This window comes from Leptinotarsa decemlineata, unplaced genomic scaffold (assembly GCF_025532065.1).
Source record: "Leptinotarsa decemlineata unplaced genomic scaffold, Ldec_3_MD MMD2_tig00000882_RagTag_RagTag, whole genome shotgun sequence".
NCBI lineage: Eukaryota > Metazoa > Arthropoda > Insecta > Coleoptera > Chrysomelidae > Leptinotarsa > Leptinotarsa decemlineata.
The window spans coordinates 17204717-17218888 of record NW_027412556.1 but is presented as its reverse complement, the minus strand read 5'-3'; the positions used below and the strand labels follow the sequence as shown (position 1 = coordinate 17218888).

Sequence of the window (14172 nt, the reverse complement as noted above, 5' to 3'; positions counted from 1 at the left end):
TTGATGATAATTGTAATTCTTTAGTCAACAAATACTTTCGATTGATCGATTGAATGTGTTATGTCACAGTTATACTTTTATTATTACTCAATAATCCTTTGTTCTCAACTTTGACATCTTAGGGTTGTCGTTCGAAAGAGGTCGATACGCAGTTAAAGGAAAATCAGATTTTTAATTGAATAGATCTATTCCGACTTACCTAAATTTTATTATTGACTAAAAACGTTTCGTTGAAAGTCAGTTCTGGCTTTGCAACAACATACTTTTCAATAAAAATCAGAATTTTTAAAAATCGTTTATTCTGTCTATTTGATGAGTAGGCAAACATGTATTTTTGAATTATATTCGTGGATCCTGTACTCATGTGCATATAAAACAAAATATTATACTGACGTCTGTTTTTCTTCGAGATGTGGTCTTCATTCCATGAATTGGCGATGTACTTTTGAATTGAACTCAAATAAATACTTTTTTCTTTCTATTTTACAAATTATCGAATTCTATGGTTTCACGGTCACATTTGTGGAAATTGTTTGTAAATTTTCCCGTATCCATGTCGCACACTTATTCAGATTATACAAATAATCTTTTTCTTTCATAATGTCACCTAAAAACTAAATTGTTAAAAATTATTCTAAAATTCAATTTGAATGACTTACCTTCCTTACAATTTGTTGTATAGTTTAGTGTTTCATTTTTTCTGTAGTGTGTCTCATCAAACCTCTTCCGCATGAACTTCTATAAAATATATATGCTTTATATATTTAAATATCAATATTTATTACGCTACACTAAATAGATGGAATAATGAGAGGCTCACCAGAAGCATTTCAGTTTCAATTGCATATTGATGACAACTCAAGTTTTCTTTAAGGTGATCATAAAATGGAAAAAATAGTAGCCACTTTCCGATGGCGTTTATGTTTACGTTCTGCATTAGTTGGAATAAAACATCGCAGGAAATCATGTTGAACCGATATGAGTAATAAGCGTCTTCGATGAGAGTTTCTGAGACTGCTTCATCAAATTCCTGAAAAATACCATTAGTTAACATTGTATTTCCCAGACAACACTGAATATCTAGAGCTGTCCAATCCAGGTAGGAGTATACCTGGATTTGAAATGGATGTCTGTGAGATATCCTGCAGTGGACTTGTAACGTGTATCCTTTGGTGGATATCCTATGGACATCCATAAGATAGGTAGCAAAAAAAATGGAATGGTTTTGTTGCAAAATATGATGGGTCAAAGGGCGTCGCCAGCTTATGACTAAGGGGGGCGGCAATGGGGCGGTATTATGGAGGTACAGCCTGGTACAGTCGAAAGCATGAAGCGTTACATTTTGGAAGTCTTTGCTCGATGACGATTGTAATAAGAACAGTTCTGATATCAATGTATAAAACTTCACAAGCCCTCGACAGCACAATAACTAAATCAAACTTTTAAACACAGTAATAATTATTTACTTTAACAAAAATAATATTAAATCAAAACATAACCTGCAGAGATTTTTTTGCAAAACTTTCAACCACTTTATCATTAAAATTATTTAGGTTTTTATTTATTATAGCTCTGTGTACACTCATCATGGCCAGATTATTAAGGCGATCTTCTGCCATGGTACTTCTTAGCCATGTTTTCAGTCTTCTGAGGCTGCTAAAGGATCGCTCTACTGTACAGGTCGTGCATGGTAAAGCGATCAAAATTTTCAATGCTTTTTCCGTTTCGAGAAAGAAAGGATTTGTTTCTTTTAGGACATCAACAACTGTAAGATTTGTTAGATTAAGCCTATCGTGCCACAATTGCTGCCAAAGTTCGATACCATGCTTTATGTTCGATAAATCATAAAACTGGGCAATAGATTCACAAGCTTGTTTCAGATTTTCAGTTGTCATCTTTTGCATCTGCGTCGGGTGTAACTTGGATAATACGAATGATGGCGAATTTTCTTCAGCAAAACGTACTTCAAGGGAGGTGATAATTGAATCCAAGTAATTGAATCCAGTATTCTGAAGGGCTTTCTGCTGGTTGACGTTGTTTCCCCGTAATACGCGGCATTGATGTAATGTCCTCCTCCAGTCCGACTTTCTCCGCAACCGCAGAAGCTTCCTTTATAATTTCGTCTGTCACTTTTTACGGATTTTCACGGTGGTTTTTAATTAAAAGTAAAATCGTTTCAACGTGTTCCGAGGCTTTGACCACGTCCAAAGCTACAGATTGGAGTACGTTGACAACGGGTTCCATCAAAGCCGAGTATTTGGCTACCAACATAATCCCGAGAATGAAAGAAATTCTGGAAGTAGCCGCATGCAGTTGTAAGGCATTTTTCCGAGTTGCACTATTTCCTTCCTGAGATAATGTTTGTAAGGCTTCCAGAATTATTGGAAGACTTTCTTTAAAAACTCTGATGGTTTTGTTCCCGAAAAAAGTTTATAGTATCTTTGGTTCCCATGGCATTTCTAATTTCAGGAAGTAGAGAATTCGGGAAAGTCTGGAATTTACGAAGTTAAATGTAAAGACTGCGATGCAAAATATTATGGACAGACAAAAAGATCTATTAAATTAAGATATAAAGAACACTTAGCACACCTAAAATAATAAAGACCAGAAAAATCAGTAGTCGCCCATCATATTTTGCAACAAAACCACTCCATAGACTTCAGTTTATTAAGATTAGTTAGACAAATAGTAGATTAGTTGGATAAGTAAACATAATAATAATAACGATGGTTAGTATACTATATAGTTTGTTTGAAATAATTATCAGATTCACCTGACTGTTAACATAATGACACATTGTAAAATTAATTTAAGACTAGTAGATAAGGCAATATTGAGAAATTATTGTAAGACACTTAAGACGCAGGTACCTATGGTATAAATAAGGATAACGTTGTACGTATTTTTAGTTTAATCTTCTTCATGAAGATGATCACTTAGTGATCGAAACACGTGTCGAGGTGTTAAAATAACGGGTTGGCGTTGGTATAAAACACCATTGATATCAGTTAATAAACTTGTTTATAATTAATTTATGTTTTGATAACTTGCTGTTTTTAATTTTCGAGTTTTGTAAATTGTTTAGATTTCATGAGCTATTGAATAAAGAGTCGGCCAATATTTTTCACATTTATCTTGTGTGTGTTGGAATTATTATTGTGAATACTAACCTGAAAATTTGCAGCTAATTTCTCCCACATGTTCTTCTCCAAAACTGTTTTGTACATTCCTACGCCTTTAGGGTTGAATATTATCCATTTGGCCCCAGTTTCTTCAATGACCACTGAAAATATCAACATTCAATGATTAGTTGGACATTATTGATGCTTATCGCCACTTTTAGAAATACCTTCATATTTTGTTCTCATTATACTCTTCAATTTCATAATTTAAGCATCTAAAAGTACATGGAATGAACAAAAAACAAACACTCTTTAGGATTAGTCATCACAGAATTCATTTTAAACCCGAATAAAATTTGGGAAGTAAAAGAACAGAAATACTCGGGATTTCATTCTGAAATAAAATCATAAACTGACATATAGTGTATATGAAGTCAATCCAAACAGCTGAATAAAAGAGTAATGATCGGGTCTGATAAATTTACTAGTTAATCTATTTACTTATACTGATATAAAGGTTTGTGAGGATGGATGTATGTATGTTTGTGGCTCTTTCACGCCTAAACGACTGAAACGATTTAGATGAAACTTTACATAAATACAGCTTATTCATCAGAATAACATACAGGCTACAATTCACAAAGGTTTTGTGTAATTTTGGTCATAATATACCTTAACGATAAGTATAAAGTACGTCGGAAAAATTCTGGCTCCCTGAGGCTAGGACCGCACTGCAGGAAGGTTGGTAGGATGGTGGATGGTAGATAGCTGCCTGGCGAACATCCTGTTATTTATAAACGTAAGTAACAGAACGACGGTAGCCGCAGTGACCCCCCACTACCATGTAGCCTCCAGAAACCATCCGAAGGTACGCCAGGCGTCTATCCAACCTAATCAGTCGTGTTTGATATTCCAGCTAGGTAGCCTAACTATGGAGGAAAGCGTAATAAGGTATGTATACAAAACAAGGGCAATTTGGGACCCAGCAGACCCATTAAGGATGCATTGCCCCTCCACCATCCACCTTTACCATCCACCCTCCAAGCGACCATCTAGCATCCTGCAGTGCGGCCCCGGGATGAGAGCTATCTTGGCGTGTTCTGCCTATATCGTTGGAGTTACATGCAGGTAATGTACCGTAAGATTGTTAATCTCAAATAGTTTTGAATAAGTGTCCGCGATAGCATATATCTACCTCGTATGTGATAGCCATTATATGCAAAATACTGAACCATGAATACAATTAAATTTGATACTTTTAATACAATGCACATTTTAGAATATCTGTCAAATTCTTATAAAAATTGATACAATTGTTGTTTTAAGTATATAATATAGATAAACTTTGTCTTTTACACTAAGTAATTTGGACGAATCGTTTGAAAGTTATCACGATAAGATTAAATTGACGTAATGCAGTAAGCCATTACGTGTCGCGTCTACTGTAAGACGACTTGGGATGATGAAAATGAACAGGTTACTCGAGTTCCTTGGACTCGAGAGAAACATATTGCTCCTCTTTTACAATTGAACATTACTCAAAAAAGTTCAAGGAACTCATCCCTATCATCTAGAAAAATGGATGGAAACCAAGTCAAAAGAAGATTTATTCAGTGTTATATTATGGAATAGGTTGGACAAAGCATCCGAAACAAGCACGCCAGAACTGCAACACTCTTATCGCTAGAGAGGTTCCAGTTCCACCTTTCATCAGAAAAACACATGAAAAATTGTCTATAGTAGTAGATACCTACAATCGATAGTTGGGTGGTGATAGGAAAATAAACAATTGCGAACCCTTACCATTATATTTTTGTTCGTCTTAATCTCAATAAATCTCGTCTATATCTCAATAAATATGTATTCTACGGTCATGGTATATACCGATCGATAGAGAATTTTGTACTCTATACATTGATGCTGTTCATTTTTTCCAAATTATAATTTTGTGCATATTTTCTGCTCATAATAATGTCAAGCGATTTTTGAACTTATCTTTACGAGTTCAAATTGAACCGAAGCGCTGCCGAAACAGCCCGATAAATTACCAGGCATTTGGCAGTGATAGTGTTAATGAACGCACTGTCCGACGAAATTTCGTTTTGGAGATTTAAGCTTAGAAGATGAGCTCCGTAGTGATCGACCTATAGTAATCCAGAACGAGGATTTGAGGACCCTGGTGGGGACTGACCCATCTCAAATGATGCGTAAAATGACGTCAGCTCCCATGCGGATTTTGATGATTTGAAACGTATTGGAAAGGTCAAGAAGCTCGGAAAGTGGGTGCCCTTTTTTTGATCGGAACGTCAGGTGTGATAAAAACTGGATCTTCTGCGACAACAGGAGACGTTCAGGACAGTGGTTGGATCCGGAGAGCTAGTGAGACACTTCCTAAAGGCGAAAACTCACTAAAAAAAGGTCAAGGTGACAGTAAGGTGAATTAAGCGTCGAAGCGTCAAAAAAGAAAATGGTGGTCAGTGGCTGGTGTGATTCACTATAACTTTCTGCAAACGAAATGAGTTCTGCCTGACCCACCATACTTCCCAGACCTCTCGCCAACCGACTACCATATTTTCATGCACTTCGATAATATTCTCACCGGTAAAACCTTCGCCAATGAGGACCAGGCAAAAACGGCCTTAGTCGACTTCATCTAATTCCGAGTAAACAATTTTTATGCTGACTGAATTAATCGACTTGTGTTACGTTAGCGAGAGTACACTGATTAATATGGAGCTGATTTCGATTGAATTGAATAAGTATTCACCGAGATATTGCAGTTCGCAGTAGACTCATAAAAATGGACAAAACTTTTGAAACAAACTAATATTAGTTGAATGATCAGTAAAATCACTTATTATTAACAAATTGTTTTTCAGAAATAAAATCTGTGGGCATTTTAAAATATTAAGATATAAAAAAATCTAAATATCAAAGGAAATTGTTGAAGATCGATTCCAAAAGTTTTATTCGAAATAGCTTGGCTCCAGAGTTAGTGGAGAATTAACTATAAAAGAAAATTGAAAATAATAAAACCATTCTTACATTCATTCATGTCTTTGTCGAACCATACCAGTTTTGGTTGAGTATTCTGATCTGTAATGTAGGTAACAGGGATTGTCCATCGGCCTCTGAAATTTCAATAGGAACATGATAATGAATAGATACTCTTTTTTCGCTCACCCTTTCGACTTAGCGGAGTCTATTGTTTTACAGACACCCTGTTTCAAAACGTAGGTACCATTTTCCAGAGTAGTTACTATTATAATCGGAAATTTGCTTTGATAAAGATAAGACTCCATGAAGGATCTTACATTCACCTCTGGACTCATTTCCTCCACTACTGATATAAAGTTATTTGTAGTTGCTGTTCCAAAGGCATGCTTTTTAAGGAATTTTTGGATTGATAACCTAAATTTTTCCTCTCCAATTACATTTTCTAACATTAGAAGTAGGAATGCTCCCTGAAAATGAATAGGTAGTAGAGTAACTAAACTATTGAACATCAGCGATTTTACCTTGTCATATATGACACCATTAAACTTATCTGATATATCTTTGTCGCTTGCCAAATAGGAAACAATGGGTGCAGTAGGAAAATTGATCTCAATTTCGAAAAAATCATCTACTTGAAAACTCTTCATTTCTTCCACCTGAAACCAAACTGAATAAAGAATATACGTGGATTGGTGTTCTGAAAAATAACTATTTTGTTTTATCTCTATCAAAATAGTCAGGCTACATGAGTAATTACTCACCTGCGTCTGATTTTCATCCTGTGCCAAAAGTTTATAACTCATATACGTAGCAAAACCTTCTTGTAGCCATAAATCATTCCACCAGTCATTAGTAACTAAAAATGAACGTTTTGTTAGACAAAATAATAATAGTACCCAAAAACCATATAAGTGGCTGTTCAAAAAATAAGGTGGATGTTCAAATTTCGCGGCGATTTTTTTATGTTGGTACACTTGTTTTGAACATATATTCACAGTTTCAGTTGTTTAGCATGTTTAGTTTGTTGGTGAGAGGCATGAAAGTTAGAAGTGTTTTGTATGTTCGGCGATTTTCTGCTATCGATAACAATGCTGAATTTTGACCTAAAAATCTCAAGAATTGTGGAATGACATCATCAAGGGCGATCAAGATTTGTTTAAAAGGGTCATAACTGGTGACGAAACATGGGTATATGGTTATGTCATCGGAACCAAAGTACAATCGTTCCAATGGAAGAGTCCAGGGGAGACAAGACCAAAAAAAGCAAGAGTTCGATCAAATGTCAAGGTTTTGCTCACTGTTTTCTTCGATTATCATGGCGTAGTGCATCAGAAGTTCTTGCCACATGGTCGTACGGTCACTAAAGAGTATTATCTTGAAGTTATATGCGAGAAGCATCACGAAGAAAACGTCCTGTATTATGGAAAAACAATTCATGGATTTTGCATCACGATAATGCACGTGTTCACTCATCATTGTTTGTTCGTATTTTTTTAGTCAAAAACAATACCGTAATCATACTTCAGCCACCGTATTCACCAAATTTGCCCCCTGCAACTTTTTCCTGTTCCCATGACTGAAGAGACCCATGAAAGGCCGGCGTGTTGTGATGATTGAGGAGATGAAAATAGAATCGCTGAGAGATCTCAAGGACATACCAAAAAGTGTATATCCGAAATGTTTCAAGGATTGGAAAAAAACAAATGTATTATATCTGAGGGAGACTACTTTGAAGGGAACAAAATAGAAATTGACGAATAAGTAAATGAGAGTTCACCTTATTTTTTGAACAGAGTACCTAGTATATGATACTGTACGATACAGAAACGCACCACCTTTGAGTGAATTAAAAATAAAAAAATATGTAAATAAAAAATCAAAAAAATAAACACACACTCGCACATATGTACATAAACAAAGAGCAGATAACCCCACAGACTTCAAAATGATGAGGCAGATATACATTTTTGGGAGAAATTTCTCAACACTTAAAACTAGTCTGCTATGGTCTTCAATTTGGGTATTTCTTCTCTTCAAATTATATAATGAAATATATATATATATATATATATATATATATATATATATATATATATATATATATATATATATATATATATATATATATATATATACCGGGTGTCCCCCATTTTATGTGACAGGCAATATCTGGTTTGTTGAAAGAGATACACAAAAATGTTTCATACAAAAGTTTTAGGAGTTCATGAGAGCTATATTTTGATATAATTTTTAAATATACAGGGTGTTTGATGTAGGTGCTACGGATCAAAATTCCATTTTTTAAAATAGAACGCCCTGTATATCATTACATATTCAGATGCTACGTTGAATTCTGATATCATTTCATGTTTGGTTTTTGAAATTCGGTTACGGCGTTGTTGAGTTATTGCACTTTTTCTTAAATATAAAGTTTCAAAAAAAAATATTTACTCGTACACGAATCCAGTCTATATCTTTTATTAAAGTGAACTAGACTACTACTGAATACAAACCATTATTCTCACCTCTACGATACGATATCGATATCATTTGAATATAATATTGAAATTCTTGAGAATGTGACTAACTTGAGGGTGAATTGCTTTATATTGCACAATTTCATCAAGTAGATTATGCTTGTTGATGCCATAGTAACAAATGTTGTTGAATTGTATCTACTTGCCAGTTCGATTCAGTGATTCTTTGCAAAACAGTAACTGTGTTCTTTGTGCGAAAACTCCAGTATGCCTTTCGCGTTTAGTCCAAGTGATTGCATTGATATGTTATTAATTTTTGGGGAATGTCAGAAAAACTGCCGTCAAGCACAACGTCTATACCAAGAACGTTTTCCAGACAGACCCATTCCGTCACGAATGACTTTTTCGAGAGTTGTACTATAAAGCATCGTCATCATACGAGATCTGTTAGAACTGAAGATTTAGAGATCAACCCACGGACTTTGAATGACGACTTGAATTCATTGCTTGTATTCAGGTAATATTACATGAAAGTCCTAACATATTCAGTCAAATTTTGTGGAGCGATGAATCGCGATTCCACAATAATGGAGTTGTGAATCGACATAACAGTCACTATTGGTCTCAAGAAAATCCCCACTGGGTCCGCGAAAGTAATTTTCAAACTACTTGGGGTATTAATGTATGGTGTGTATTGTTCAATGGCCGCATCATAGGATCTTACTTTTTCAATGAAAATCTCAATGGATTGCGATATTTACATTTTCTAGAAAATGATTTGATCCAGTTGATGGAAGATATTCCCATAGCAGAACGACAAAGAATTTGGTGGCAACAAGATGGTGCTCCTCCTCACAATCCACAGGTTGTTACTGAATATCTGGATAGAACGTACCCAAATAGATGGATTGGTAATAAGGGTCCAATTCGGTGACCGGCTCGTTCCCCAGATTTATCACCGCTTGATTTTTTCCTATGGGGTTATTTAAAAGATATTGTTTTCACCACTCCCCCTTTGAATGTGGATGATCTGAAAATGAAAATTCGACTAGCGTGCAGTGATATTACGCCTGATATTATAAGAGCGACTTGTACGAGAGAAGTGATTCGACGTTTCGAAGCCTGTATAATATCTAATGGGCATCACTTTGAACAATTTTTATGACTTATTTCTAGGTACCTACCATTCTTATGAAATGATTTATCAAGTTATATTATTTACATTGTTATTAATTAAAGATTTGTTTTCGAATACACCTCTTTCAATTTCGCAATTGTTTCATATTCAAAATGATTTCTGACTGAATTCCACAACTCAAAATTGAAACCATTACTTCGAACACCCAAAATTTTGACTAATTTTCATGTGATCTGATGCAGAGAGAATATTTGTATGAGATATTTTAAAAAATAATAGTCGTTCTCAAGACTTTACATTTTAAGCAATAACTCAACGCCGTAACCGAATTTCAAAAACCAAACATGAAATAATATCAGAATTTAACGTAGCATCTGAATATGTAATGATGTACAGGGCGTTCTATTTAAAAAAATGGAATTTTGGTCTGTAGCACCTACACCAAACACCCTGTATATTTAAAAATTATATCAAAATATAGCTCTCATGAACTCCTAAAACTTTTGTATGAAACATTTTTCTGTATCTCCTTCAACAAACCAGATATCGCCTGTCACATAAAATGTGGGACACCCGGTATATATATATATATATATATATATATATATATATATATATATATATATATATATATATATATATATATATATGAAGTTTTTATAGTGGTAAAATGTCAGAGGTTCCTTTGTTTGTGATATTTTTAGTCAATTATCTCTACACCGTATAATTTCGTCAAAAATATTCATAAAATTTCTATTTAGGTTTTACTTCACCCTCTAATTCAAAGTTTACTTAAATAAAGATACGCGGTGAAGGGTATAAGAGTCGAAATGAATTATTTTGAATTACAAAGTACCACAAAAACTTCGTTGATGAAATCCAGTAGGAAACTTTTTTACAATCCACCCAAGAGACAAGGCATGTACAAGTCGGAAAAAATTATTTGGAATACATCTAAAGCAAATGAACTTCAAACGTTCAAGCCAGTCTCTATATACCTACACAGGTTTAATGGACTGATGGCTATCAGAAAACAACTACTCCCCTGGCTAATACCAAGAAGGGCGTTGGATTATATCCGACAGGCGTCACAGAAAATTTCTTGCATATGCAATTGGCAATACAACTGAAAGAGTCGACCTTCAATTGTGGAACGGGCACACTTGCAGACCGGTTTCGGGCTTATTAGCCACTCATCAGTGCAAGATAGTGACCATCATCGACCTAAAGTCAATGATATTTCACAATTGAAAATCGGAATTCTTTCAGAGTATTTCATTCCTCTTCCGAAGTTAAAGCGAACATCACAAAATGTCACCCCATCTAGTGGACGAGTTGGTTAGTAAACCAACTGCATATCCGTAATTTGCCCGATTCCTCTGAATAAGGAAGAAAAACTTTCTTATTAGTCAGTGGGCTATGCTTTGGAATACATGAACATATTCAATTACCTCGGTTAATATGAAGATATCTTTGATGAAAATTGGTAGAGAACTGTATTACTATCTGCTCAACAGACTGACCAAATTAATTTGCTTGACAAACCGTACAAGTACCGAATGAATTATTTCGAATTCTTAAATATTTTCATCTACATTTACCATGGAAGTGGAAGATACAAGCACAACACTGAAAGAAATTAACGATTGCTGAAGTTGCATTCATTTTATTTCGAGATTTAATTTCGTAACTTTGCGCCCTGTATATCTGAAACACCCTGTATATAATAACTCATTATAAATTATTATGAGAGATACATGAATTTGTATCATATCTAGGTCATCCTGTCTTTTCCAGTAAGGTGGACAGATCTCCGGGAGACATCTTCTTTATATCGGTAGGTTTAGGCCAAGACTCGCCGAATACACACTCTCTTGGTTGAAGGTAATTGACAATGTTTCATGATAAATTTCACTAGTTCGGACTTCCATTGTCTAATATATAAAATGATTAGAAATCCCTGAAAAAACTAAAATAGAAGAAATAAAAATTTTTTGCTGTAAATAACAATTATATTAAGCAAAAAAAACCAGGCCACTAAACGCGGACTGCGATTCCAAGAATTGCATTTACCGGATACCCTGTGAGTGCGGAAAATCCTATATTGGTGACCATGTTTGGACCCATCAACACAACATTGAGTGATCCCAAGCTGAGATCTTACACAGAGAGGAACATTGGTTTAGGAAGCCGCATACATGTTGTCCAACAACGTATTCAGCAAGCCAGCGTAGAAATACGCAACATATGGAAAACCATCATCAAGGAAAAATGGCCAAGTCCCGCCAAACGGTCATCTCCCACTGAACCAGTGAAGCGGAAAAAAATGGAAAGCGGGGATAAGTGAAAGTACTCGAACGACCCATAAATAGTAATTTCTCGGAGGAATCAGTCCAGTCATCACCAGAAGACGATTGTGGATACTAACAATCGAAACGTCGTAAACTAACTAGTCTTGAAATCTCTTAATTTTTTTATTTTTATCTTTATTTTCATTTTGCAATTCTTTATTTATATTTTTTGTTCAATTGTTTTATTTTTACTTGTATTTTTTTCACTATTATTTCATTTCAGGTTTTTTTATGCTTAATATAATTGTTATTTACAGCTATTTACTGTTTAAATTCTTCTTTTTTAGTTGTTTCAAGGATTTCAAATCATTTTATATATTAGACAATGGAAGTCCGAACTATTGAAATTCACGCACTCTCTTATTGACGATAACTCCGGACATTCGCATAGGACATGCCTGACAGTTCCTGTTCACACATCTTGCATAGAGGTGTGTCCACTAGCCCCATATTGTGGAGGTGTTTCCTTAGTTGACAGTGACCAGTCAGTCCTACTATTAAGCGTAGATTTCGGCGCCAGCTTCCCAGGGTCGCCAAGGGTGATCCTGGCATCCTGCATCCTTTGATTCCATCCCATCTCTTTAGGGATTGAGCATGGGTGTGACGTTTGGCTAGTTCCGCAATTGTCGAAGTCATCGAAGTCGAAGTAGGTGCCACTGGGTCCTAAAATTCTTAGTCCAGCCGCTTCCTTGGCTAAAGAGTCGGCAATGCGATTACCTTTACTCCTGTCGTGCCTTTTAACCCACCTCAGGATAATGTTATTATCTACCGAGGCTTTGGCTAAATATTGGTGGCACTCTAGTACTAGCCCTAAGGAAACTCCTTTCCTGGTTATTTCGCTGAATGTGATATAATTTTTGGATGGCCGTTGCTTGTAGATTTTTCGGCCCCTATGCAATGGCACCGTTAACATAGGTCTTATCATTGCAGTGTAGATCCAAGTGACCACACGGGGTAAAAGACCCCATGCGCGTCCCACTATCCTCCGACATTGCTCATACGTGTGACATTGTGAACACTCACAATTTATAAATACTGAAATTTTGGTTGTATATTTATAGTCATCGATAATGCAATAAATGGTTGAAATAATTGGTTAGCTTTTAAATTAATATTAGCTTATTTTGAAAAGTTAAATTGCCATCTGAATTCATTCGAAAGGATTGTTAGTTATTCAAGTTACATCTTGACTAATCGACATTATTGAAACCTAATATTTTGATAATTCTTCTATATTCACCTACCAAAGTTTCCAAACCAAAAATGACTCAGTTCATGATAAATCACAAGTTTTATTTGTGATTTACTATAAACGTTCAATGTTGTAGTAAGCAGACCTTCTCTGAATGTTATTAGGCCCCAGTTTTCTGTAGCTGCACTCTCTGTTCTATTATATTCGATCATATCTGAAAAAAGAACAATATAAATAAAGAGAAAAAAGGTTTATGGCATCATATCGTACTCTATTTCCAATCGACCATATTTAAATTAAACTACTCTACTTCAACCGAACGGGCTTGAAGAATATGTGAACCAGAGTATCCAGAGGAAAAACTGGAACATCTTCCAGTAACCTTGAGATCGAATGGATACAGTGTAGCCGAGATCAACAAAACCATGAATATGAAGAATTCCACGGTTCAAAACGGGGAGGAGTCTTAGATGGTTGCACAACACAACATTAAAAACGGTTTTCAAACACACCAAGGAGATACAACAGAGCCTCAGGACGGCTAAAGATAAGAGAGACCCAGTATCAGCACCAGGGGTATATCGCATACCGTGCACTTGTGTAAAGATATACATCGGAACCCGAAATTTTTTGGGTTGAAGGGTTTTACACTGAAATTAAAACATACTGGTAGACTTTCTAAAGTTTCTGTTGGGAATGTAAATAAAAATTTAAATTGAGTTTTCTAAACACTGTTACGCCTCTGTGTGATTGTCTGTTTCTGGTTGTCAAGGGATACTTATCTACCCTCGGAAACCAATAGCGTGGGTCTTGTTTTACCTCTCGTTGAAGAGTACCCTCGTTCACGCAGTATGGTTTTAGCATAACGAAAGAAAGGTCTATTAGGTGTATTTGT

At 35.3% G+C, this 14172-nt stretch overlaps 1 protein-coding gene across 1 annotated transcript in view; it reads right to left on the bottom strand.

Annotated features, from left to right (window-relative positions):
* Positions 1-282: 282 nt before the first annotated feature.
* The window catches only part of LOC111513432 (glutamyl aminopeptidase), a 40289-nt gene continuing 26399 nt past the window's right edge, over positions 283-14172 (bottom strand). The window contains exons 5-13 of the mRNA XM_074175158.1: positions 13330-13491; positions 6881-6975; positions 6641-6775; positions 6306-6586; positions 6168-6253; positions 3171-3283; positions 821-1030; positions 660-738; positions 283-607 (exon numbers count right to left, since the gene is read on the bottom strand). Of these exons, the coding sequence (XP_074031259.1) occupies positions 501-607; positions 660-738; positions 821-1030; positions 3171-3283; positions 6168-6253; positions 6306-6586; positions 6641-6775; positions 6881-6975; positions 13330-13491 (1268 nt within the window). The 3' untranslated portion in view covers positions 283-500. The remainder of the gene's footprint in view (positions 608-659; positions 739-820; positions 1031-3170; positions 3284-6167; positions 6254-6305; positions 6587-6640; positions 6776-6880; positions 6976-13329; positions 13492-14172) is intronic.